At 42.3% G+C, this 26,806-nt stretch overlaps 1 protein-coding gene across 2 annotated transcripts in view; it reads left to right on the top strand.

Annotated features, from left to right (window-relative positions):
* Window positions 1-26,806, top strand: part of LOC141111843 (uncharacterized) — a 320,382-nt gene that overhangs the window by 267,430 nt on the left and 26,146 nt on the right. For both annotated transcript variants that reach the window (XM_073604002.1, XM_073604000.1), the window contains 2 exons: window positions 3,300-3,377; window positions 25,352-25,762. In XM_073604002.1, coding sequence (XP_073460103.1) covers window positions 3,300-3,377; window positions 25,352-25,762 — 489 coding nt within the window. The remainder of the gene's footprint in view (window positions 1-3,299; window positions 3,378-25,351; window positions 25,763-26,806) is intronic.

Here is a 26,806-nt window from a genome sequence, read left to right as displayed (position 1 = left end):
GCCACCAGATGATCAGAGGCATCGTGCGAGGGGGCCACATGGACACCGCAATCATGGCGGCAGGGACTGTGTAAATGGGGAGGAGTTTGGGGAGGAGATTAACACCTACCATCAATGGATACATAATTTAAATACTATTTAAATCTACAGTTTCCAGAGGATCCTGAGGTGACCTCTGGAATGCCGTTAACACACAGGAAGGATTGCAGCTTTTAGTAAGTGCAACTTTTGGATACTTTAGACTGGCTGTTATTTGTATCACACTGACCAACTATTTATATTCCTCACTATTCAGGCTCTTTATAAATCAACCAACATATTTGAACTCAGTGCAGATATGGTCTCACCCTTAACACTTTGAACACTTGTTATTCGTGCCATACATCTTTTTTTTGTCTGGCACTACAGATCTCATTTATGTTCACCCAATACGGAACTCCTCTTATTAGCAAAGGTAATAACGTTCACCAATTTGTGCTTTGCACACACTTTTGCACTCACTAGCATTTTTGTTTTTTCACATATCATTTGAATGCCATCACCACATTAGTTTTTATTACCCATTCATCTTCATACACATTACCTCACCACATTGCACAATCACTTTTAAACTAATCAGGTAACATCATCACTTCTTATCTTATCATACGAATGGTAATACAAATTAATCTAAAAATAAACCATATAAATAAACATACTATAAAATTAAACAAATGGGTAATATCAGTCCATATAATTCTAATATTTGATTGAGTACCGACCAGTCTATGGTCAGATAGTAGTACTGTATACTTATAGAATACTTGCTGATAACTTATTGAGATTTCTCAATACCAAACTGCAGGTGTCTCGCCCCATATCCTCCTCTCTAGGTCCAAAAGCGTGGTTCTTTGTAAGCCTTGTGGACTGTGGACTCTCCTGGAGGGTGCGGAGGGGACATGCAGACGTTTTTGGACCATTTAATGCAGTTGTTTTTAGCAATCCTGGTTGTGCGATACATTCTCATCTTTCCATCTCCGCAATGGTAAATATATTACCACACAGCTGGAAATGTACTTTTGAACACTATGAAATGTCCAATGATGTTTTGTATACTGCAAAATGTTAACAATGTTGTCCATATAATTCAAATTATCTAAAATATTTCCTAGAATTAAAAATCCCCCTGAAGAAGACTAGAAATGAAAGGGTCAAAATGCATTGGGGTTATTCATGTGGATAGTAATGTCACAATGTAATTGATAAATTATGGTTTCCTCGGTGCATTGTTTGCTATTGATGACGGTCTATTTTGTAGTTTGTGTCGCTAACCACAATTTATATTTTAATTGTATTATTGAATTCATTCTTTGCTTGAATAAAAGATTTTTTTAACTAATCATATTTCTCATAAAGTTTTCGCTGCTTAAAAAACCCCAGGGAAATTGTATACTTTTGGGGTGTGCAGCCTGGTCGTCTCTTTCCATTTTGTATAAACCACTCAAGTGTTGCTTTAGCAGTGTGTTTGGGGTCATTGTCCTGCTGGAAGGTGAACCTCTGTCGTAGCCTCAAATCACCGACAGAGTGGTACAGGTTTTGCTCAAGAATATCCCTGTATTTAGCACCATCCATCTTTCCCTCAACTCTGACCAGTTTCCCAGTCCCAACTGCTGAAAAACATCCCCACAGTATGATGCTGCCACTACCATTTGGTCACAGTGGGGATGGTGTTCTTTAGGTGATGTGATGTGTTGGGTTTGCGCCAGACATAGCGTTTTCTTTGATGGCCAAAAAGTAAAATTTTAGTCTCATCAGATCAGAGAACCTTCCTCCATTCATTTTGGGAGTTTCCCACATGCCTTTTCGCAAACTAAAAACGTGCCATTTTGTTTTTTGCTGAAAGTAATGGCTTTCTTCTGGCCACTCTGCCATAAAGCCCAACTCTATGGAGCGTACGGCTTATTGTCGTCCTATGTACAGATACTCCAGTCTCTGCTGTGGAACTCTGCAGCTCCTCCAGGGTTACCTTAGGTCTCTGTGCTCCTCTCTGATTAATGTCCTCCTTGCCCGGTCCATGAGTTTTGGTGTGCGCCCGTCTCTTGGCAGGTTTGCTGTTGTGCCATGTTCTTTCCATTTGGTTATGATAGATTTGATAGTGCTCCTAGGGATCATCAAAGATTTGGATTTTTTTTTATAACCTAAACCTGACTTGTACTTCTCAACAACATTGTCCCTTACTTGTTTGGAGAGTTCCTTGGTCTTCGTGGCAGTGCTTGCTTAGGTGTTTCAGCCTCTGGGCCTTTCAAAAAGGTGTGTATATGTAATGACAGATCATGTAACACTTAGATTGCACACAGGTGGACATAATTTCACTAATTATGTGATTTCTGAAGGTAATTGGTTGCATCAGAGCTTTTTATGGGCTTCATAACAAAGGGGGTGAATACATACTTACATGCCAATTATCATTTTTTTATTTCTGAAAAATAGTTTTATGTATATATTTTTCTAATTTACTTCACCAACTTAGACTATTGTGTTCTGATCCATCATATATAATTCAGATTTAAAAAAACCCATTGAACTAAAGGCTGTAATGTAACAAAATAGGTAAAACGCCAAGGGGGTGAATACTTTTGCAAGGCACTGTACTACATTCTGTAGCATTACATTCACATAATAGTATTTGCTTGATGTCCTACATCAAGTAAGTTGACCACCGCTGGTATAGACCCTAGGGCAGGGGCCCTCTTACTTGAAGACGGAAACCTTTCTTTTTTGGTACAATATGGATATCCCTAGCTGAAAATATGTCTGACATTTTACATAAATGCTTTGTGACCAGTCATTCCTAAAATGTCAGGTCCCTTTCTAAGTGGCAGGCCCTTTGAACTGTAGTGGTGGCATCACAATAAAATGGCCACATGTCCATTACATTCAATGCCAATGGCTCTGTTCTGAAGGAGTTTGTGATCTCTGAATGCTAATGATTGTGAGATAACATCACACAATGCTATTTATTTAGGTAGCTGTACAAATTATTTCCAGCTCTTATCCTTTCCTGAAATATATTGTTATTTATGTTTATATATTACATTGCACTTTATAACAAGTGTGTCCATACACTTTGCGATAAATATGAAATTTTTTTGGATTTTAGAGAGTTATACAATCCGATCCTCACAGTTGGCCAGTTTCAGATGTGTAGCTGGTAAAAGTTAAAGAAACATTGTAGATATCGGTTTATAGTCAGTGTTATTTGGGAAGAATTTCCAGACATGCAGAAATAAAATGACATTTATTGTGCTTTTCTTTTATAGAATGGGAATATAAGGTCCTCTCTATGTTACCAAGACTTTTGGTTTATTTTTTAATACCCTTAATGGTGAATTCTGGTGGTAAGTTTTTCGCTGTCCTGATAAGTCCAAAGTTTGTAGACAATGTAAGCCATTTATCAACCAATACTATATATAGTATAATACTATACAGCACAAGACAGCAGAGCTGAATTTGACATCAACACTTTGCAGGAAGTCTAATAGCATGTTTTTTTTTTTTTTTCTTTTTTTTTATGATGCCACATTAGACTGTTATTGTTTATTAAAGTGGAAGTAAACTTCACATGTATGATTTTTACCTATACGGAAGCCTATAATAAGGCTTAATAAAGGAAGGGGAGCAGCGCTAACAAATGTTGAAAATGATTACATACATAAGCATATATATATATATATATATATATATATATATATATATATATATATTGATTATCAACAGTTCACACTGCGATCTCTGAACCGTCCTGGGGGTTTCATTAACATTGTAATGACATCCGCCGCGGTTCGCAGAGGGCAGTGTGAAATGCCTGCGGGAGAGATGCGATGCGGGAACTGGCCCTGGAATCGCACTGGTTCGCATCAGTGTGAACCCGGGCTAAAGGAGAAGGATCATCTCATAAAACCAGGGCTGGTGCTCCATGCTTCTAGATTAGAAGCATCCACTATTTTGGAATTCAACTGTTTGTTGAACCCGGGTGTAATACAAGGATGAGGATGATGATGACGGGTGTATTCTAGAATGATGAGGATGTGTGTATTATACAAGGATGAGGATGATGATGGGTGTATTATACAAGGATGAGGATGGTGATGATGAGTGTATAATATGGGTTTCATGACGACAAGGAGTATGATGATGATGATGATAATGGGTGTATAATATGGGAATAAGGGTAGTGATGATGGTGTATAATATGGGGATGATGATGATGGGTGTATTATACAATGATGAGAAGTATGATGATGATGATGACGGGTGTATAATGTGGGGATAAGGATAGTGATGATGGTGTATAATATGGGGATGACGATGATGGGTGTATTATACAATGATGAGGAGTATGATGATGATGATGATGACGGGTGTATAATATGGGGATAAGGATAGTGATGATGGTGTATAATATGGGGATGATGATGATGGGTGTATTATACAATGATGAGGAGTATGATGATGATGATGATGATGGGTGTATAATGTAGGGATAAGGATAGTGATGATGGTGTATAATATGGGGATGACGATGATGGTTGTATTATACAATGACTGGAGCATCAGGGTGTCAGACAGTGTCAGTGAGTGGGGCCACATCATGTCTCGCTGGCTGCTTTGCAATACATGATTTTAGGGATTTCTGCCATGCCATGTACTGACTACGTTACACTACATAATAATCACAAATTGTGAGTACATCTGTCCTGTAATGTATACAGCTATACACACTAGACATGTGCATTCGTTTTTGTCCAAATGCATTTTCGTCCGAATTTCGTGTATTTTCAATATTGTTTTAACAAACGATAACGAACGTGCAAAATCCAAAAACCGAAAGATCCGACATAAACAAATGCTTTATTTTCATTTTTGTTGCGACAACAGTTCGATATAGATAGGAGATTCAACATGAGGCTGACAATAGTGATCTGTGTCCATCAAACCTGTGGTCGAATGTGCCTAACCTTAGCTCTATTAGTTCAAGATTATTCTACATAGAGAGAAAAGATTCTACATAGAGAGAAAAGATTTGACATTATAGAAACATTAGCGAAAAAGGTCCAATGTGCCTCACCTAACTCTATTAGTCCAAGATTATTCGACATAGAGAGAAAAGATTCGACATGAAGATTGGACGAAGCAGTCACCGCAAGTGGACATTTATGGTCAAATGCCCTGCCCATAGGCTATAGAAGAATTCTAATGTTGGTTGATAGGGATGAGCCGAACACCCCCCTGTTCGGTTCGCACCAGAACATGCGAACAGGAAAAAAGTTCGTTCGAACACGCGAACACCATTAAAGTCTATGGGACACGAACATGAATAATCAAAAGTGCTAATTTTAAAGGCTAATATGCAAGTTATTGTCATAAAAAGTGTTTGGGGACCTGGGTCCTGCCCCAGGGGACATGGATCAATGCAAAAAAAATTTTTAAAAACGGCCGTTTTTTCAGGAGCAGTGATTTTAATAATGCTTAAAGTCAAACAATAAAAGTGTAATATCCCTTTAAATTTCGTAGCTGGGGGATGTCTATAGTATGCCTGTAAAGGGGCGCATGTTTCCTGTGTTTAGAACAGTCTGACAGCAAAATTACATTTTGAAGGAAAAAAGCCATTTAAAACTACCCGCGGCTATTGCATTGCCGACAATACACATAGAAGTTCATTGATAAAAACGGCATGGGAATTCCCCAAAGGGGAACCCCGAACCAAAATTAAAAAAAAAAAATGACGTGGGAGTCCCCCTAAATTCCATACCAGGCCCTTCAGGTCTGGTATGGATATTAAGGGGAACCCCGGCCAAAATTTAAAAAAAAAAATGACGTGGGGTTCCCCCTAAATTCCATACCAGACCCTTCAGGTCTGGTATGGATTTTAAGGGGAACCCCGCGCCAAAAAAAAAAAAAAAACGGCGTGGGGTCCCCCCAAAAATCCATACCAGACCCTTATCCGAGCACGCAACCTGGCAGGCCGCAGGAAAAGAGGGGGGGACGAGAGTGCGGCCCCCCCCTCCTGAACCGTACCAGGCCACATGCCCTCAACATTGGGAGGGTGCTTTGGGGTAGCCCCCCAAAACACCTTGTCCCCATGTTGATGAGGACAAGGGCCTCATCCCCACAACCCTGGCCGGTGGTTGTGGGGGTCTGCGGGCGGGGGGCTTATCGGAATCTGGAAGCCCCCTTTAACAAGGGGACCCCCAGATCCCGCCCCCCCCCCTGTGTGAAATGGTAAGGGGGTACTTACCCCTACTATTTCACTAAAAAACTGTCAAAAATGTTAAAAATGACAAGAGACAGTTTTTGACAATTCCTTTACTTCTTCTTTCTTCTATCTTCCTTCATCTTCTGGTTCTTCTGGCTCTTCTGGTTCTTCCTCCGGCGTTCTCGTCCAGCATCTCCTCCGCGGCGTCTTCTATCTTCTTCTCCTCGGGCCGCTCCGCACCCATGGCATGGGGGGAGGCTCCCGCTCTTCTCTTCATCTTCTTCATCTTCTTCTCTTCTTCATTTCTTCTCTTCTTCTCTTCTTCTCTTCTTCATTTTCTTCTCCGGCCCGCTCCGCACCATGCTGGCATGGAGAAGGGCTCCCGCTGTGTGACGGCGCTCCTCGTCTGACAGTTCTTAAATAACGGGGGGCGGGGCCACCCGGTGACCTCGCCCCCCTCTGACGCACGGGACATGATGGGACTTCCCTGTGGCATTCCCCGTGACATCACAGGGAAGTCCCGTCAAGTCACCGTGCGTCAGAGGGGGGCGGGGTCACCGGGTGGCCCCGCCCCCCGTTATTTAAGAACTGTCAGACGAGGAGCGCCGTCACACAGCGGGAGCCTCCCTCCATGCCAGCATGGTGCGGAGCGGCCCGGAGAAGAAAATGAAGAAGAGAAGAAGAGAAGAAGAGAAGAAGAGAAGAAGAGAAGAAAAGAAGAAAAGAAGAAGATGAAGAAGATGAAGAGAAGAGCGGGAGCCTCCCCCCATGCCATGGGTGTGGAGCGGCCCGAGGAGAAGAAGATAGAAGACGCCGCGGAGGAGATGCTGGACGAGAACGCCGGAGGAAGAACCAGAAGAGCCAGAAGAACCAGAAGAACCAGAAGATGAAGGAAGATAGAAGAAAGAAGAAGTATTTAAATAAAGGAATTGTCAAAAACTGTCTCTTGTCATTTTTAACATTTTTGACAGTTTTTTAGTGAAATGGTAGGGGTACTTTTGTTCCCCCTTACCATTTCACACAGGGGGGGGCCGGGATCTGGGGGTCCCCTTGTTAAAGGGGGCTTCCAGATTCCGATAAGCCCCCCGCCCGCAGACCCCCATAACCACCGGCCAGGGTTGTGGGGATGAGGCCCTTGTCCTCATCAACATGGGGACAAGGTGTTTTGGGGGGCTACCCCAAAGCACCCTCCCAATGTTGAGGGCATGTGGCCTGGTACGGTTCAGGAGGGGGGGGCCGCACTCTCGTCCCCCCCTCTTTTCCTGCGGCCTGCCAGGTTGCGTGATCGGATAAGGGTCTGGTATGGATTTTTGGGGGGACCCCATGCCGTTTTTTTTTTTTTTGGCGCGGGGTTCCCCTTAAAATCCATACCAGACCTGAAGGGTCTGGTATGGAATTTAGGGGGAACCCCACGTCATTTTTTTTTTTCTATTTTGGCCGGGGTTCCCCTTAATATCCATATCAGACCTGAAGGGCCTGGTATGGAATTTAGGGGGACTCCCACGTCATTTTTTTTTTTTAATTTTGGTTCGGGGTTCCCCTTTGGGGAATTCCCATGCCGTTTTTATCAATGAACTGCTATGTGTATTGTCGGCAATGCAATAGCCGCGGGTAGTTTTAAATGAGTTTTTTCCTTCAAAATGTCATTTTGCTGTCAGACTGTTCTAAACACAGGAAACATGCGCCCCTTTACAGGCATACTATAGACACCCCCCAGGTACGAAATTTAAAGGGATATTACACTTTTATTGTTTGACTTTAAGCATTATTAAAATCACTGCTCCTGAAAAAACGGCCGTTTTTAAAACTTTTTTTTGCATTGATCCATGTCCCCTGGGGCAGGACCTGGGTCCCCAAACACTTTTTATGACAATAACTTGCATATTAGCCTTTAAAATTAGCACTTTTGATTTCTCCCATAGACTTTTAAAGGGTGTTCCGCGGCATTCGAATTTGCCGCGAAAACCCCAAATTGTTCGCTGTTCGGCGAACTTGCGAACAGCCAATGTTCGAGTCGAACATGAGTTCGACTCGAACTCGAAGCTCATCCCTATTGGTTGACTAGTAATAATAATTAATAAATATAATTATTACTAGTGTCATACAACATTAGAATTCTACTATAGCTTGTAGGCGGAACATTCGACCGGAAATGTACGACTGCGGCATCGTACAGTTTAGCTGCTCTGTCGAATCTTCTTAGAACATTCGACAGACACCATAAGCCTTCAATGACAGATTCGACCTTAATTATTTTGGATTTTCAGACAAATGCATTTTTTTAACAAAACTAAATAAATAAAAACATATTTCGGGAGTAACTAAATAAATTTATTTTTTGGACGAAAACGAAATTCCAAAACAAAATACATGTATTTCAGTGTGCACATGTCTAATACACACCCACCTTCTTCCTTCCTGTATATAGAGACCATCCTCCATCATCACTGACTGCAGATATACATCATTATCAGTGGCGTCGGGAGGGGGGCTGATGGAGGCTGGAGCCCCGAGTGTATCACCAAAAAGCCCCAGGTCTCAAAATTCCTAAATGCATTATTAGCCCTGAGCCGCGGCAACAGGAAACAATGTCCCGCCAGTGTGGCCAAGTGACGTACAAAAAGTCCCGCCTCCGGGACCTGGCTCCTATGACGGATGTCACACTCGTCCAATGCCGAGACAGCTGGACGTGTGACGTCCATCATCGGCGCTGCTGGGTCCAGGAGGAGGCAGGAATAACGCTAGGGCCGTGCTGGGCACTGGGGGATCCCCACTGAGCCGCTCGCTCTGTGTAAATGGGCGGGCGGCTCTTCTATACTGGCTCTGGCTGCCTGGTGCCTACAGGGCTGTCTGTGTGGTGGTGAATGCCGGGGCCTGGATGAGTGTACTCCGACACTACAGGTAAAGCTGAGCACTGAGCAGTAACAATCTGTGTATGTCAGATAGGTCAGTCATGTATGTCAGTCATGTATGTCAGTTAGGTCAGTCATGTATGTCAGGTAGGTCAGTCATGTATATCAGTCAGGTCAGTCATGTATGTCAGGTAGGTCAGTGTATGTGTTAGATAGGTCATTGTATGTGTCAGGTAGATCAGTGTAAAGCAAGTGAGCCTATTACCCTCCCCAAGCCCACCCCCCAACCACCCTACCTCACTCCCACCCCCCCGCTTTACCTCCGGGCTGAAGCCCCTGGTCTTTTTCCCACCTAGGAAAACCCCTGATCATTATTACTTTATTTATTTTATTTCAGGTACTTATATAGCGCAGTCAATTTACACAGCGCTTTACATATACATTGTACATTCACATCAGTCCCTACCATCAAGGAGCTTACAGCCTAAGGTGCCTAACACACATTCATACACATACTAGGGCCAATTTAGACAGGATCCAAATAACCCACCAGCATGTCCTGTTACTGTATACATAGCTGTATACAGGACAGATGATGTATATCTGCAGTCAGTGATGATGGAGGAAGGTCTTTATATACAGGAAGGAAGGTGGGTGTATATAGCTAGCTGTATACAGGACAGATGATGTATACGTGCATACCCTGATCTGTGAGGCTGAGCTATATACCCTGATCTGTAATGCTAAGCTATATACCCTAATCTGTGAGGCTGTGCTATATACCCTGATCTGTGAGGCTGTGCCATGTACCCTGATCTGTGAGGCTGTGCTGTATACTTTGTCCTGTTGTGCTGAGCTGTATACTCCTGACACTATGGGTGGAATACAGGGGATGGAGTGGGTGGATTATATAAGAGGTGGGGCTTATGGGAAGCGGGAGGGGTCAAAAAGGAAGGACGGGGTCTGGCGCCCCCCATCCTAAAACTTCCCCAGCCACCACTGACTGATACCTGTTAATGTTGCAGAGCACTGCAGCATAGTGTTATAGACAATAGACAGAGAGGGGTGGCCATAGCTAATCTCAATGGCTACACGGTCAATAAATCCATAGCTGATAACTTGCATAGATTGTTTCTGTAGGCTGAACCAGTGCTCCACAGTTCACTCAATTTTCCAAACAGATGCGCTCCTATCTTTTATTCTTTTTGAAAGACTGTTTAGTGTAGCCAATAGTATTTTAAACCAAAAGTGCACAACACTTGACTACAAGTAATAAGGACTGGATAAGCCTTAGATTTCTGCTATCCATTATTTTTTGGGTTTACAAACTATGGTATTTATTAAGGTATTTACAGTACATAATATCATAAAAAAATACAGAAGATGACATATGTCATAAGTACAGATTTATACCATAAGAAAATAAAACTATTTTGAAGCATATAAAGAATCTCCAGAATATATAGAAAATCAAAAGAGCGCCCAGTGGTTTTCTACCCATTCCTGATATCACAGAATACACACAGACACCACCATCCCCATTCACTCCACCAACCAACATCATTAGTAGCTGCTAAATAATAAAAATACTCCATTCCCCATAACCTCCACCACCTGAGGATGTTGTGTTAGTTAGTCATGGCTACCACTCCTCCCAGCCACAAAATTCAACAGACTTTTGTATCTCCCCCTCCTGCTGCCAAAGGGGAACAAGGTAGAGCACACCTGCAGACCACCCGGTCAGATGATATGACAAATCAGCTTCAGCTTCTCCCAAGCCACGCCCCCCCCCCCTGGTATTGTCAAACCAAATGGACCATTTGGAAGATAGTACCCCATAATGATGGAAAGCTCTGGGTTTAAACTCAGTGGAGCTTTGAGCAGCACTTGGTAGTGTTTATGTCTCTCCTACTGCTGTACTATTCTCCCCCCACTAAAGAGAATCCTATTCCCCCAAATATAGGGCCCTCCCACAATACAATTTTCAGTTTACTGCAAGAAAACCTCGGATTCTTTGGTAAAAAGTACAGTATGCACCTAACATTTTTCATTTTCCGTGTGAAGTTTTGTAAAGGCGGGATCAATTTTGTTTGGTAGATTCACAAATTGCACAATTCACAAGTACAAAAGTAATGTTTTTTGTTCATTACAACTTCCCAGTGTTTGTTCTCAACTTCAGGATCTCTCAGCATTGGTTGTCACCAGGAGCCATAACAAGGTTTACATCTTGTTTTCTTAGTATCTCATGTAACCTTACCTGAGGTGGCCGTATCTGGAGGTCGAGAGTAAAAATCTTTTTTTTAATCAAATAAACTTGAAGAAGAAAACTCTTCCCACAGTGTAGACATCTGTAGGATAGAAATGGACAACCATGGAGACACAAGTGATGACCGAATCATCAATAGAATAAATAATGGTCACAATTCCTTGCTGCTCCTGGAAATCTGGGACCGGCTAGAAAAACTAAAATACAGAAAAGGAACCCAAATCACCCAGAATGATCGGATCATCAATGTGTGATCGGTTTAAGATGTGTGACTGAAGTATAATAAATGTTGTGTAAATGCAGCAATAAGTGTGTAGTCAGTATATTGGGGAGTGACTAATATTACATCTATTGTGCTTTTCTTTTATAGGTCTGTCAATGTGGTTTAATTTTACATTTCATTGTGCATATAATGTTCCTTTTATACTGTTCAGTCCTTTTGGGAGCTTTATGTGGAAATATTTTACAATAGGTAAGTTTCTGAAAGAGTAAAGAAACAATATAGAGCAGAAGGGTATCAAAAGGGAGATATAAATTAGATTAAAGTGGAACTTTAGTCAGAAAATGAAGTTCTGTTAGATGACTTCAGGCTGGACCCTTTTTCTGGTACAATATAGATATGCAGAACATTAAAAATAAGTGTCTATACTGTTTAAAATCCAATAATACACTGTCTCACCCCTCTCTGCACATGCTCAGTTGCTCTCTATTATTAGGCACTGCACCAAATTTGTAGAGGCCGATCTGCTGACAGACTACATATTTACTGCTGCTCAGGGGCTCTTGGCTTCAGCAACATGGCCGCCTCCAGCAAGAAGAGCAATGCTGGAGGCAATTTACAGCACACACAAATTTTGGTAGCATAATCATTAATATTGAATGTATGCTTCTTGCTAAAGAACATTATTTTTTATCAAGTTGTTATGGGTAAAGTTCTGCTTTAATGGGGATTTTGCCAGCTTATACCTTCTGACTATATCACATCTGAGCTATGAACATTATATCTTATTAAGGAAATCCATCAATATTCAGTGTGATTGTTTATAAATTTCTTCACAGTTATGCCTAACTACTGGGCCATGTCTTCCTCATTAATACAAGGTATACACTGTACAGTGCATCCAGAAAGTATTCACAGTGCTTCACTTTTTTCACATTTTGTTATGTTACAGCCTTATCCCAAAATGTATTCAATTCATTATTTTCCTCAAAATTCTACAAACAATACCCCATAATGACAACATGAAAAAAGTTTGTTTGAAATCTTTGCAAATTTATTAAAAATAAAAACAGGCTCCTCCCATGTACATAAGTATCACATCCTGTTTCCACTGATCATGCTTGAGATATTTCTACAACTTGATTGGAGTCCACCTGGGGTAAATTCAGGTGGTTGGACATGATTTGGAAAGGCACACACCTGACTATAGAAGGTCCCACAGGTAACAGTGCATGTCAGAGCACAAACCAAGCCATGAAGTCCAAGGAAATGTCTGTAGACCTCCAAAGGGTAGAGAAACATTTCTGCAGCATTGAAGGTCTCATTGAGCACAGTGGCCTCCATCATCTGTAAAAAGAATAAGTTTGGAACCACCAGGACTCTGCCTAGAGCGGGCCGCCAGGCCAAACTAAGTGATCAGGGGAGAAGGGCCTTAGTCAGGGAGATGACCAAGAACCCGATGGTCACTCTGACAGAGCTCCTGTGTTTCTCTGTGGAGAGAGGAGAACCTTCCAGGAGAACAACCATCTCTGCAGTACTCCACCAATTAGGCCTGTATGGTAGAGTGGACAGATGGAAGCCACTCCTCAGTAAAAGGCACATGACAGCGCGCCTGGAGTTTGCAAAAAGGCACCTGAAGGACTCTCAGACCATGAGAAACAAAATTCTCTGGTCTAATGAAAAAAAGATTGAACTCTTTGGCCTGATTGGGAAGAGTCACATCTGGAGGACACCAGGCGTGGCTCATCACCTGGCCAATACCATCCATACAGTGAAGCATGGTGGTGGCAGCATCATGCTGTGAGGATTTTTTTCAGTAGCAGGAAATGGGAGACTAGTCTGGATCGAGGGAAAGATTAATACAGAAATGTACAGAGACATCCTTGATGAAAACCTGCTCCAGAGCGCTCTGGACCTTAGACTGGGGAGAAGGTTCATCTTCCAGCAGGAAAACAACCCTAAGCACACAGCCAAGATAAAAAAGTAGTAGCTACGGGACAACTCTGTTAATGTCCTTAACCACTTCAATACAGGGCATTTATGCACCCTTCCTTCCCAGACCAATTTGTAGCTTTCAGCGCTCTCACACTTTGAATGCCAATTGCTCAGTCATGCAACACTGTACCCAAACACAATTTCTATAATTTTTTTCATACAAATATAGCTTTCTTTGGTGGTATTAAATCACCACTGTGTTTTTTATTTTTTGTGACATAAGTGAAAAAAGAGCGAAAATTTTGAAAAAAAACACTTTTTTTTAGTTTCTATGATAAAATTTTGCAAATAAGTCATTTTTGTTCATAAATTTGGGCCAAAATTTATACTGCTACATCTCTTTGGTAAAAAATAACCCAAGTTAGTGGATATTATTTAGTCTCTGTGAAACTTATAGAGTCTACAAGCTATGGTGCAATCATTGAAAATTGATCACACCTGATGCAGGGCGCTCGCAGGTCACTCAGCTGTGTTAGAAAATATTAGAATATTCGCTTTCTTAACACTAAACCGCATCTCCACCAATCAGACGCCAATCAGGATCTGTTACCCGTCACCTGATTGGCTGAAACGACAGGCAGTCCAATCATAGCAGAGGACGGGAAGAGAGAATGGGAGAAGACATTGAGGAGCTGTCCCACTGAGACAGGTTAAGTGGAGACGGCAGGCCAGTGGGCGGGGGGCACACTGGCAGCATTTAATATATGGCACAGTGGCTGCATATGATGGGGCACAGTGGCTGCATTTTATGGCACAGTGAGGCTGCAATTGACGGGTTTTTTTTTTCAGAATTTTCAGTTTGTTTGCGCCCTCCCAAAAAAATTTTGAGCACCAGCCACCACTGCTTAGGTCACCATTTTCTTGGCAACTAGCACCCACTGATTTGCATAGACCATTCTGGTTTGGGAATGACTGTGGCACCAATGCAGCTGGGAGCATCAGTGCGCATGTGTGCACAGGGTTTAAGCAGAAAATCCATAGAGAAATGGAGGAATTGTCAAAAACTGTCTCTTGTCATTTTTAACATTTTTGACACTTTTTTGTGAAATGGTAGGGGTACTTTTGTACCCCCTTACCATTTCACACAGGGGGGAGGGCCAGGATCTGGGGGTCCCCTTGTTAAAGGGGCTTCCAGATTCCGATATGCTCCCTGCCCACAGACCCCCACAACCACCGGGCAAGGGTTGTGGAGATGAGGCCCTTGTACCCATCAACATGGGGACAAGGTGTTTTAGGGGGCTACCCCAAAGCACCCTCCCAATGTTGAGGGCATGTGGCCTGGTACGGTTCAGGAGGGGGGACGCTCTCTCGTCCCCCCCTCTTTTCCTGCGGCCTGCCAGGTTGCGTGCTCGGGTCTGATATAGATTTTGAGGGGGAACCCACGCCGTTTTTGAAAAAAAAATTTGGCCGGGGTTCCCCTTAAGGGCCTGGTATGAAATTTAGGGGCCCCCACGTCATTTTTTTTGTAAATTTTGGTTCGGGGTTCCCCTGTGGAGAAATCCCATGCCATTTTTATCAATGAACTGTTATGTGTATTGTCGGACCGGCAATTTATTAATAGTCGCAATAAAAACGGCATGGGAATTCCCCACAAGGGAACCCCTGAACCAAAATTTAAAAAAAAAAATGACTTGGGGGGGTCCCCCTAAATTCTATACCAGGCCCTTCAGGTCTGGTATGGATATTAAGGGGAACCCCGGCCAAAATTTATTTTAAAAAATGGCGTGGGGTCCCCCTCAAAATCTATACCAGACCCTTCAGGTCTGGCATGGGTTTTAAGGGGAACCCCGCACCAAAATTTTTAAAAAAATGGCGTGGGTTACCCCCAAAAATCCATACCAGACCCTTATCTGAGCACGCAACCTGGCAGGCCATAGGAAAAGAGGGGGGACAAGAGACCGCCGCCCCACCCCCTCCTGAACCGTACCAGGCCACATGCCCTCAACATTGGGAGGATGCTTTGTGGTAGCCCCCCAAAACACCTTGTCCCCATGTTGATGAGGACAAGGGCCTCATCCCCACAACCTTTGCCCGGTGGCTGTGGGGGTCTGCGGGCGGGGGGCTTATCGGAATCTGGAAGCCCCCTTTAACAAAGGGACCCCCAGATCCCGGCCCTCCCCCCTGTGTGAAATGGTAAGGGGGTACAAAAGTACCCCTACCATTTCACAAAAAAACTGTCAAAAATGTTAAAAATGACAAGATACAGTTTTTGACAATTCCTTTATTTAAATGCTTCTTCTTTCTTCTATCTTCTATCTTCTTTCCGTTTCTTCCTCCATCTTCTTCTTCTTCTGGTTCTTTTTCCGGTGTTCTCGCGGCACCTTCTTCTCTTCATCTTCTTTTCTCGGGCCGCTCCGCATCCACGATTGGATTGGAGGCTCCTGCTGTGTGATGCTTCTACTCTTCTGACGGTTCTTAAATAACGGAGGGCGGGTGATCCCGCCCCCCTCTGACATCACAGGGTATGCCACAGGGAAGTCCCCGTGCGTCAGAGGGGGGCGGGGTCACCGGGTGGCCCTGCCCTCCATTATTTAAGAACCGTCAGAAGACGAGAAGCGTCACACAGCGGGAGCCTCCCTCCATGCCATCATGGATGCGGAGCGGCCCGGAGAAGAAGATGAAGAAAAGAAGATAATGAGAAGGAGACGCCGCAGAGGAAGATGCTGGACGAGAACACCGGAGGAAGAACCAGAAGAACTAGAAGAAGAAGAGGATGGAGAAAGAAACCGAAGGATGAAGGAAGAAAGAAGTTAGAAGAAAGAAGAAGCATTTAAATAAAGGAATTGTCAAAAACTGTCTCTTGTCATTTTTAACATTTTCGACAGTTTTTTTGTGAAATGGTAGGGGTACTTTTGTACCCCCTTACCATTTCACACAGGGGGGAGAGCCGGGATCCGGGGGTCCCCTTGTTAAAGGGGGCTTCCAGATTCCGATAAGCCCCCCGCCCGTAGACCCCCACAACCACCGGCCAAGGGTTGTGGGGATGAGGCCCTTGTCCTCATCAACATGGGACAAAGTGCTTTAGGGGGGACCCCAAAGCACCCTCCCAATGTTGAGGGCATGTGGCCTGGTACGGTTCAGGAGGGGGGGGCGCTCTCTCGTCCCCCCCTCTTTTCCTGCAGCCTGCCAGGTTGCATGCTCGGATAAGGGTCTGGTATAGATTTTTGGGGGGACCCCACGCCAATTTTCTTTTAAATTTTGGCGTGGGGTTCCCTTTAAAATCCATACTTTCAGGTCTGGTATGAATTTTGAGGGGGACCCCTATGTCATTTTTTTAAAAAATTTTGGCCGGGGTTCCCCTTAGTATCCATACCAGACCTGAAGGGCCTGGTATTGAATTTCAGGGGACCCCCCATGTCATTTTTTTAAAAATTTTGGCTCGGGGTTCCCCTGTGGGGAATTCCCATGCCGTTTTTATCAATTAACTTTTATGTGTGTTGTCGGACCGGCAATTCATTAATAGCCGCGAGTAGTTTAAAATGACTTTTTTCCTTTGAAATGTCATTTTGCTGTCAGACTGTTCTAAACACGGGAAACATGCGCCCCTTTACAGGCATACCATAGACACCCCCCAGGTACGAAATTTAAAGGAATATTACACTTTTATTGTTTGACTTTAAACATTAATAAAATCACTGCTCCTGAAAAAAACGGCCATTTTTAAAACTTTTTTTTGCATTGATCCATGTCCCCTGGGGCAGGACCCGGGTCCCCAAACACTTTTTATGACAATACCATGCATATAAACCTTTAAAATGAGCACTTTGGATTTCTCCCATAGACTTTTAAAGGGTGTTCCACGGCTTTCGAATTTGCCGCGAACACCCCAAATTGTTCGCTGTTCGGCGAACTGGCGAACAGCTGATGTTCGAGTCAAACATGAGTTCGACTCGAACTCGAAGCTCATTTCTACTTGCCACCCCCTGATCACCCCCCATTTAACCTCTTCACCCCCTGACACTGTGCCACCCAGTACAGTGTTCAGATTTTTTTTTTTTATCACTGTACTGGTGTCATTAGTGACACTAATCAGTGTTAGGGTAATTATTGGTAGGCTCAGATAGGTCTAGGGACCCCCCTCCCCCCCCCTTATAAAGGTTTAACCCCTTGATTAGCCCCTGTCACCAGTGATCACTGTATAAGTGTCACGGGTGACGCTGGTTAGCTAGATTTTTTTTATAGCGTTAGGGCATCTGCCGTATATTACCCAATAAAGGTTTAACCCCCCGATCACCCAGTGGGTGAGATCAGTTAGGTTTTAGAGTCAGTCAGGGTCTGCATCACCCCAGGCAGCGTCAGATTAGTGCCAGTATCGCTAACACCCACGCACGCACCATACACCTCCCTTAGTAGTATAGTAACTGAACGGATCAATATCTGATCTGATCAGAACTATATTGGCATCCCCAGCAGTTTAGGGTTCCCAAAAACGCAGCCCAGATACCTGCTAGCACCTGCGTTTAGCCCCTTTGCCCAGCCCAGCCTACCCAAGTGCGGTATCAATCGATCACTGTCGTTTACAGAACACTAAACACATAACTGCAGCATTCGCAGAGTCATGCCTGATCCCTGCGAATGCTAAAAAAATTTTTGGTAGCATTTGAATCAGTCAATGACAGTCAGGAGCTATTTTTCCTGTGAGTCTCACTACTGTACCAGTAAATTTAGAGACCAAAATGTCCAATCGAAGGTACACTAGTGAAGAGGCCGACACGTTTCTAAACATGACAGATAGTGAAGAGGAAGTCACTCATCTGTCAGATTCAGGCTCAGAATACGAACCTGTAGACAGCAGAGGCACCCTGACAGATACCTCTGACGACGGAGTTGTGGTCCCTGCCAAGGTCAGGCGTACCAGACCCGATCTTCTTCTGCTGTTGTTGAGGTGCAAGAACAGCAGGGCTCTCGTATGGAGCAGAGAATTACTAGTGCCGCTCATCCTTCTGGTGAACTGGCAAGCACCAGCGGCCTAGTACATCCTGGTCGTACATCCAGCACTGCAGTATCATGTGGTGACGTGGCGAGTCCCATAAGTGCAGTTCAAGCTGTCGAGGTGGCAAGCATGAGTAGTGTCCCACTGCCACCAAGAAAAAGACAAACACAGGCCCATCGAGCCCATAGTGCCCTTCCTGCTGCATTCGCCAATCCTAATTGGGAGCCCACCACTTCTGCAGCACCCGTACTTCCCCCATTCACTGGCCAACCCGGAATTCAGGTGGAAACAGTTGATTTTACATCACTTGATTTTCTTCACTGTTTTTCACCGAAGATCTCTATAGATCTATTGTGGACCAAAGCAATTTAGATGCTGATCAATTCATTGCCGCTAATTTATGAGAATGTAGACAGAAATAGTACCTATAAATAAAAAAACAACAAACCAGATAGTGGAGTAAACTTGGCCGCGGTCTTTATTATTGGTATTCAATTTATTATTTTTCAACAATGTAACCATTCATAGTTATATAAATAAATTCACAAATAACCTAATTACTCAAAACCACCTTACAATAAGCAACCCAGCCACTACGACTCAGGTTGATGACAAGTATAACAATTTAAAACTAATCACTCCTTTAAGATACTGGGAGGGTAAACCCAAATAATATTATAAGGTAGCGACAAGGGAGGGGGGAGGGAAACTGGCAAAGAGCACCTGTTGCACTGCCTTATATAGCCTTTTGACATTTCCAGAACATTCCAAAAGTGTCATGTGACCTAATCTTCTGGAATGTTCCCTAAGGTCAGCTGACCTCCAGTGGTCAGATGACCTAGACCTTGGCTATATGACCTTTTTATTGGTTACCTAAGCTTATACCTTTTAACCTTACTTTTCACTTTAACTGACAAGAAATAAGCCCCGCCCACCCAACTAGCTGCCCAATTAACTACCTGGGGGGGCCTTGAAACTCCTATTCTGTCACATTCCCATGCGCCGGGTGGCCTTAAAATGGACCCCCCTTACTTTTATTCTGACTATGTTTTATTGTATTTGCTTTGCAGGTATGATAATTATTTATCTTGACAGCAACAGCGCTTGCTCCCACGATACGTAAATCAGCGACTCCAGCGCTGTAGGAGGTGATTTCACCACCACAGTTAAAAGAAAATGGTGCATGTATGCCCATCATTAGAAGTGGGTGGATGAAAGGCGGTATTCTAATGGTGGGCATACCCACAGATCAATCTCTTTTTTTTGTTCAGCCCACAGGCTGCATAAAAAAAGAACATTACAATATATGCCCAACAAGGACCAGCAACGTACTGGTATGTTGCTGGACTTTGAGTGGTTATACCGGAATGATGCCTGCAGGTTTAGGTATCCTCTTGGTATCATTCTTTTCAGCCAGTGGTCGGATTTAATGTAAAAGCAATCCTAGCGGCTAATTAACCTCTAGAGTGCTTTTACAAGCAGTGGGAGGGAACGTCTCCCCCCTTCTACTGTCTTCCATGGTTTTCCCGGGCTCTCCTGTCCCAACAGGGAACCTGAGAATGCAGCCGGTGGTTCTGCCAGCTGACCATAGAGCTTATTGGAGACCAGAACAGCTCCGAACATCTCTATGGCCTAAGAAACTGGAAGCTACGAGCATTTCATGACTTACATTTTGCCGGATATAAACAGCACCATTGGGAAATTGGGAAAGCATTTAATCACACCGATCTTGGTGTGGTCAGATGCTTTGAGGGCAGAGGAGAGATCTAGGGTCTAATAGACCCAAATTTTTTCAAAAAAAGAGTACCTGTCACTACCTATTGCTATCATAGGGGATATTTATATTCCCTGAGATAACAATAAAAATGTAAAAAAAAAAATGAAAGGAACAGTTTAAAAATAAAACAAAAAAGCAAAATAAATAATAATTAAAAAAAAAAAAAAAAGCACCCCTGTCCCCCTCTGCTCACGCGCAAAGGTGAACGCAAGCGTCGGTCTGGTGTCATATGTAAACAGCAATTGCACCATGCATGTGAGGTATCACCACAAAGGTCAGATCGAGGGCAGTAATTTTAGCAGTAGACCTCCTCTGTAAATCTAAAGTGGTAACCAGTAAAGGTTTTAAAAAGGCTTTTAAAAATGTATGTAGTTTGTCACCGCTGCACGTTTGTGCGCAATTTTAAAGCATGTCGTGTTTGGTATCCATGTACTCGGCATTAAGATCATCTTTTTTATTTCATCAAACATTTGGGCAATATAGTGTGTTCTAGTGCATTAAAATTAAAAAAAGTGTTTGAAAAATCGCTGCGCAAATACTGTGAGAAAAAAAAAGTTGCAACACCCACCATTTTAATCTGTAGGGCCTTTGCTTTAAAAAAATATGTAATGTTTGGGGATAGAAAATATGCGCTGCGCTCGAGTAAACCAAAAACTTCTAAAAAATGAATCAAAATAAAAACAAAATACAAATATGTGCATATAAATCTAGAAATAACAGAAATAAATATTTATACTGTCCTCTTACATATAAAAGTGCAAAGTGCAAATGTTGGATTTGTATGAAAACATCAATAATATAAAAAGCAAACAGTGAGGTGCATAAATAAATGCAGAAAGTGCTTAGTGCTCCGTATAAGACATCATAGATGCCCTAATGCATAGTTGCAAAGTAACAGGTGAAAAAGTCCTATATTGCAATCCAAATCTGTGCGTGTAGGTGGTGTCCAAGTGTGATATCATCCGTCATGCTAATACATCCTAGGTGCTGCAAACCATGCTCCGGTGCACTTCAGTGGTCCCCCTAGGCTAATATGCTCACCTCAGAGCGTGTGACCCTGCTGTTACCCTGAGTCAAATCACGCTTTGGAGCCACCCCCAGGCTCAGTGCTGATATCAGATGTATCTCTCCAGCTGGATTCAATGGGGTTCAAAGTAATTTTCTAGCAAAAAAAAAATACTGTATTTATCGGCATATAACACGCACTTTTTTCCCCTTGAAATCAGGGAAAAATCGTGGGTGCATGTTATAGGCCGATCCCCGCCAATTTTGGTTGATCGGAGCGATCGCGGCGATTGTCGCAATTGCCTCCGACATACACAGCTGTGTGTAAATTCAAATATGGCACCGAGACTGCAGGGATTCGTCGGAGCCGAGATACACATAGCCGAGTGTCCTCGGCTTTTCTTGGCACCGCTCACAGTCACCCCAGTCCCACCATTGGACCTGTGTTATGTCCATCATAGGGAGGGACTGGGCGTGACTGTGAGCAGCGCCGAGAAAAGCCGAGGACACTCGGGTATGTGTGTCTCGGCTCCGACGAGTCCCTGAAGTCTCGGCGCCTTATTTGAATTTACACACGGCTGTGTATGTCGGCTGCACTGGGACAAGGCTGCACTGACAAGGCTGCAATGGACACTGGGGCAAGGCTGCAGATGGATACGATAACGCTGCATTGATGGGCATTTTAATATAAGTTTTTCTTCCTTAAACTTTACTCCTAAAAGTTTTTTTCCTTAAAATTCCCTCCTAAACTTGGGGTGCGTGTTATACGCCGATAAATATGGTATTTATTCATGTAAACAAAAAGTGTCAGAAAGGGCTTTGTCTTCAAGTGGTTAGAAGAGTGGGTGATGTGTGACATAAGATTCTAATGTTATAAAATAAAATGCCAGGACAGTTAAACCCCCCCCCCCCCGAATGACCACTTTTTGGAAAGTAGACACCCCAAGATATTTGCTGAGAGGCATGTTGAGTCCATGGAATATTTTATATTTTGCCACAAGTTTTGGGAAAATGATTTTTTTTTTTGCACAAAGTTATCACTAAATGATATAGTGTTCAAACATGCCATGGGCATATGTGGAATTGCACCCCAAAATGTATTCTGCTGCCTCTCCTGAGTACGGGAATACCTCATGTAAGAGACTTTTTGGGAGCCTAGCCGCGCACGGGACCCCAAAAGCCAATCACCGCCTTCAGGATTTCTAAGGGCAAAAAATGGTGATTTCACTTCCTCACTACCAATCACAGTTTTGGAGGCCCTGAAATGTCAAGATAGCACAACCCCCCCTCCCAAATGACCCCATTTTGGAAAGAAGACACTTCAAGCTTTTTGCTGAGAGGCATTTCGAGTCCATGGAATATTTTATATTTTGCCACAAGTTTCGAGATAATTATTTTTTTTTTTTTACACAAAGTTGTCACTAAATAATATATTGTTCAAACATGGCATGGTTGTATGTGGAATTACACCACAAAATACATTCTGCTGCTTCTACTGAGTACGGGGATACCACATGTGTGAGACTTTTGGGGGCCCCGAAAACAAATCACCACCTTCAGGCTTACTAAAGGCGAAAAATTGTGATTTTACTGCTCACTACCTATCACAGTTACGGAGGCCCTGAAATGTCCAGATAGCACAAAACCCCCACAAATGTCCCCATTTTGGAAACTAGACACCCCAAGGTATTTGCTAAGAGGCATGGTGAGTATTTTGCAGATCTCATTTATTTTTGAAAATGAAGAAAGAAAAGAAAAATTTATATTTTTTATTTTTTTTCAATTTTCAAAACTTTGTGACAAAAAGCGAGGTCTGCAAAATACTCAACATGCCTCTCAGCAGATAGCTTGGGGTGTCATTTGTCAAAATGGGGTCATTTGGGGGGGTGCATTTCATGGCCTCCAAAACTGTGATAGGCAGTGAGGAATGAAATAAAAAATTTACGCCCTTAGAAAGCCTCAAGGCGGTGCTTGGTTTTCGGGGTCCTGTACGCAGTTAGACTGCCAAAAAGTCCCACACATGTGGTAGCCCCGTACTCGGGAGAAGCAGCAGAATGTATTTTAGAGTGTAATTCCACATATAAACATGCCATGTTTGAACAATATATCATTTAGTGACAACTTTGTGTAAAAAAAAAATGTAATTTTCTCGAAACTTGTGGCAAAATTTAAAATATTCCATGGACTCAACATAGCTCTCATCAAATAGCTTGGGGTGTCTACTTTCCAAAATGGGGTCATTTGGGGGGGTTTGCTATGTTGACATTTCATGGCCTCCAAAACTGTGATAGGTAGTGAGGAAGTAAAATCACCATTTTACGCCCTTAGGTTTTCAGGGTCCTGTACACGGCTAGGCTCCCAAAAAGTCTCACACATGTGGTATTCCCGTACTCAGGAGAAGCAACAGAATGTATTTTGGGGTGTAATTCCACATTTGCCCATGACATGTTTGAGCAATATATCATTTAGTGACAACTTTGTGCAAAAAAAAAAAAAAAAAAATATATATATTTTTGTAATTTTCCCACAACTTGTGGAAAAATATAAAATATTCCATGGACTCAACATGGCTCTCAAATAGCTTGGGGTGTCTACTTTCCAAAATGGGGTCATTAGGGGGGGGGTGCTACCTTGGTATTTTATGGCCTTTGAAACTGTGATAGGTAGTGAGGAGTGAAATAAAAAAATTATGCCCTTAGAAATCCTGAAGGTGGTGATTGGTTTTCGGGGTCCTGTACACGGCTAGTCTCACACATGTGGTATCCCCGTACTCAGGAGAAGCAGTAAAATGTATTTTGGGGTGTAATTCCACATATAACCATGGCATGTGTGAGCATTATATCATTTAGTGACAATTTTGTGTAATGTTTTTCTTTTTTTTTGTCATTTTTCAATCACTTGTGACAAAAAAATATAATATTCAATGGGCTCAACATGCCTCTCAACAATTTCCTTGGGGTATCTACTTTCCAAAATGGGGGGGGGGGTTGTACTGCCCTGCCATTTTAGCACCTCAAGAAATGAGATAGGCAGTTATAAACTAAAAGCTGTGTAAATTCTAGAAAATGTACCCTAGTTTGTAGGCGCTATAACTTTTGCGCAAACCAATAAATATACGCTCCTTGACATTTTTTTTACCAAAGACATGTGGCTGAATACATTTTGGCCTAAATGTATGACTAAAATTGAGTTTATTGGATTTTTTTTTATAACAAAAAGTAAAATATATAATTTTTTTAACAAAAATGTTGGTCTTTTTCCGTTTATATCGCAAAAAATAAAAATAGCAGAGGCAATCAAATACCATCAAAAGAAAGCTCTATTTGTGGGAAAAAAGGACACAAATTTAGTTTGGGTACAGCGTTGCATGACCGTGCAATAACCAGTTAAAGCAGCGCAGTTCCAAATTGTAAAAAGTGCTCCGGTCATTGAGCAGCCAAATCCTCCGGGGCTGAAGTGGTTAAAGGAATATTTCATTTTTATTGTTTCACTTTAAGCATTAAAAAAATCTCTTCTCCCGAAAAAACAGCCGTTTTTAAAAAAAAAATTAGCATTGATACATGTCCCCTGGGGCAGGACCCGGGTCCCCAAACACTTTTTATGACAATAACTTGCATATTAGCCTTTAAAATGAGCACTTTTGGTTTTTCATGTTAGTGTCCCATAGACTTTAACGGTGTTCCGCGGCTTTTGAATTTGGCGCGAATAACGCATAATGTTCGGCTATCAGGTGAACACCCGATGTTCGAGTCGAACTTACATTAGACTCGAACATCGGGCTCATCCCTACTGGCCAGTAACACACCTCCTGCAGGCAAAGTAACTCAGTATCGGGCTTTTGGAGATGTGATGTGAATATATGTTTTTAGTAGTATATATATATGAGAGCTTTTGTTACTCCTTGAGAGGTAACACCTTCAAAACATCCCACTCCTTTTTTCTTTTGGTTGGCATTTGTGCCATAAGGGATGTGGTTAGAAAATTATCCATTGCAATATTAATTAAATACATTCTTATGGCATATTAAGGAAATGGAGATGTATTTTACTCCTTCTCATTGTTTTCTAGGTGATATTACTGTATCTGAGATCTCAGGAGATTATTCTATTCCTCATATGAAGAGAACAACTCTAACCTGTCAGATAACAGATTTCAGACAAAAAGAAATCCAGATAAATGTATATCTGAAAAGACTTAATGACGAAAAACATCTTATCACCTCCTGGGAATCCTGGGGAGACAATTCTCATATTCTGCCTCCTCTAGAGGAAGGTGCTGCAAGCCGTACATTGTTACCTGTGGAAATGGAAGTTAAGATAAGAAATTGCTGGACTGAAATGTACGAGTGTCTCTGCTCCATTACTATAACCCCGAGTGCAGATACAGATGATGGTGCCGTGCTTTATGTAGAAGTGGAACACGCTTCTCTAACACAGCCCATCTCTGTACACAGAACTCTGAATGTGTACAGTGAAGTAGGTAAGTAATGGGTATGTTGTAGGTACTGAAAATGTGTTTTATACTTAAAAAAGTTCTCTGGTCGCAGCATATACTTTCATGTTATAACATCAGCATTGTAATAAGAATACAAACAATGGTTGAAACTGACAATCCAATACAAGCTTAATTGTACATGCTGTATGTTCTGTCTGTCTGCTGGCCATCTCTTTCCTCAACTTTCTAGATTCCCAGCATGCTTTTGCTCAATTTTCAAGGACTACATATCCCATGGTACATTGCAAGCAGTGATTCCTGTACTGACTCCAGTTTTTAAGAATGTTTGGATTACATAGAAATAATTGAATTACAATGTGTAATTAAATATATGATTTTAGGATTAACATTTTAACCGCAAAGTGTATTTATAAATAAATATATCATAACTATTTGTTCAGTAAAACAGTTGGTACATTCATTCTGGGTGAATGGGACAAAATTGAATCTTCTCCTTCTATTTCCTCTACGGGTCAAATTTTAATCATTCATAAAAAATAGAATAATTTGGGAAAATACCTCATTATGGCCACAAGATGGAGTTGAGGACTATAGTAAATACTTATTTTCTATGATCATCAGCTCTATTAAATGGTTATAATGCATTATTTTTGTGGACCACTTTTTCATGAATAGCATTTGACCTGTAAGGGAAATAGCCTGAGAACATTTGATTTAGCCTCATTCACACAAACAGAATGTACCAGCAGTTTCACTGGATGAATATCCATACAAATAAAATAAAAAACACCCTAAAATGTATGTAAACCCTAAACACAAACTTTGCTTTTGTTCTGTTAAATATACCATTGAAAGTGTTTTGGTTTGTTTGATAAGTGAAAAATATTACCTATTGATCCTGCCAGAAATCCAGTGAGCGCCTAACTTCCTGTGCTGCCCTGAAATCCTAAGCAGTGTTACCAGCACTTTGCACTTCATCTCTATGAACTAGAGAACCCCCCCCCCCCCCCGTGTTATGATAAAGAGGAGAGGGTAAGATGTTCAGTACTCATGACTAGGATTTTATAG

Source organism: Aquarana catesbeiana, linkage group LG11, assembly GCF_042186555.1.
Source record: "Aquarana catesbeiana isolate 2022-GZ linkage group LG11, ASM4218655v1, whole genome shotgun sequence".
Classification (NCBI taxonomy): domain Eukaryota; kingdom Metazoa; phylum Chordata; class Amphibia; order Anura; family Ranidae; genus Aquarana; species Aquarana catesbeiana.
The sequence above is the reverse complement of the archived record's forward strand: the minus strand, read 5'-3'. Positions and strand labels throughout refer to the sequence as shown.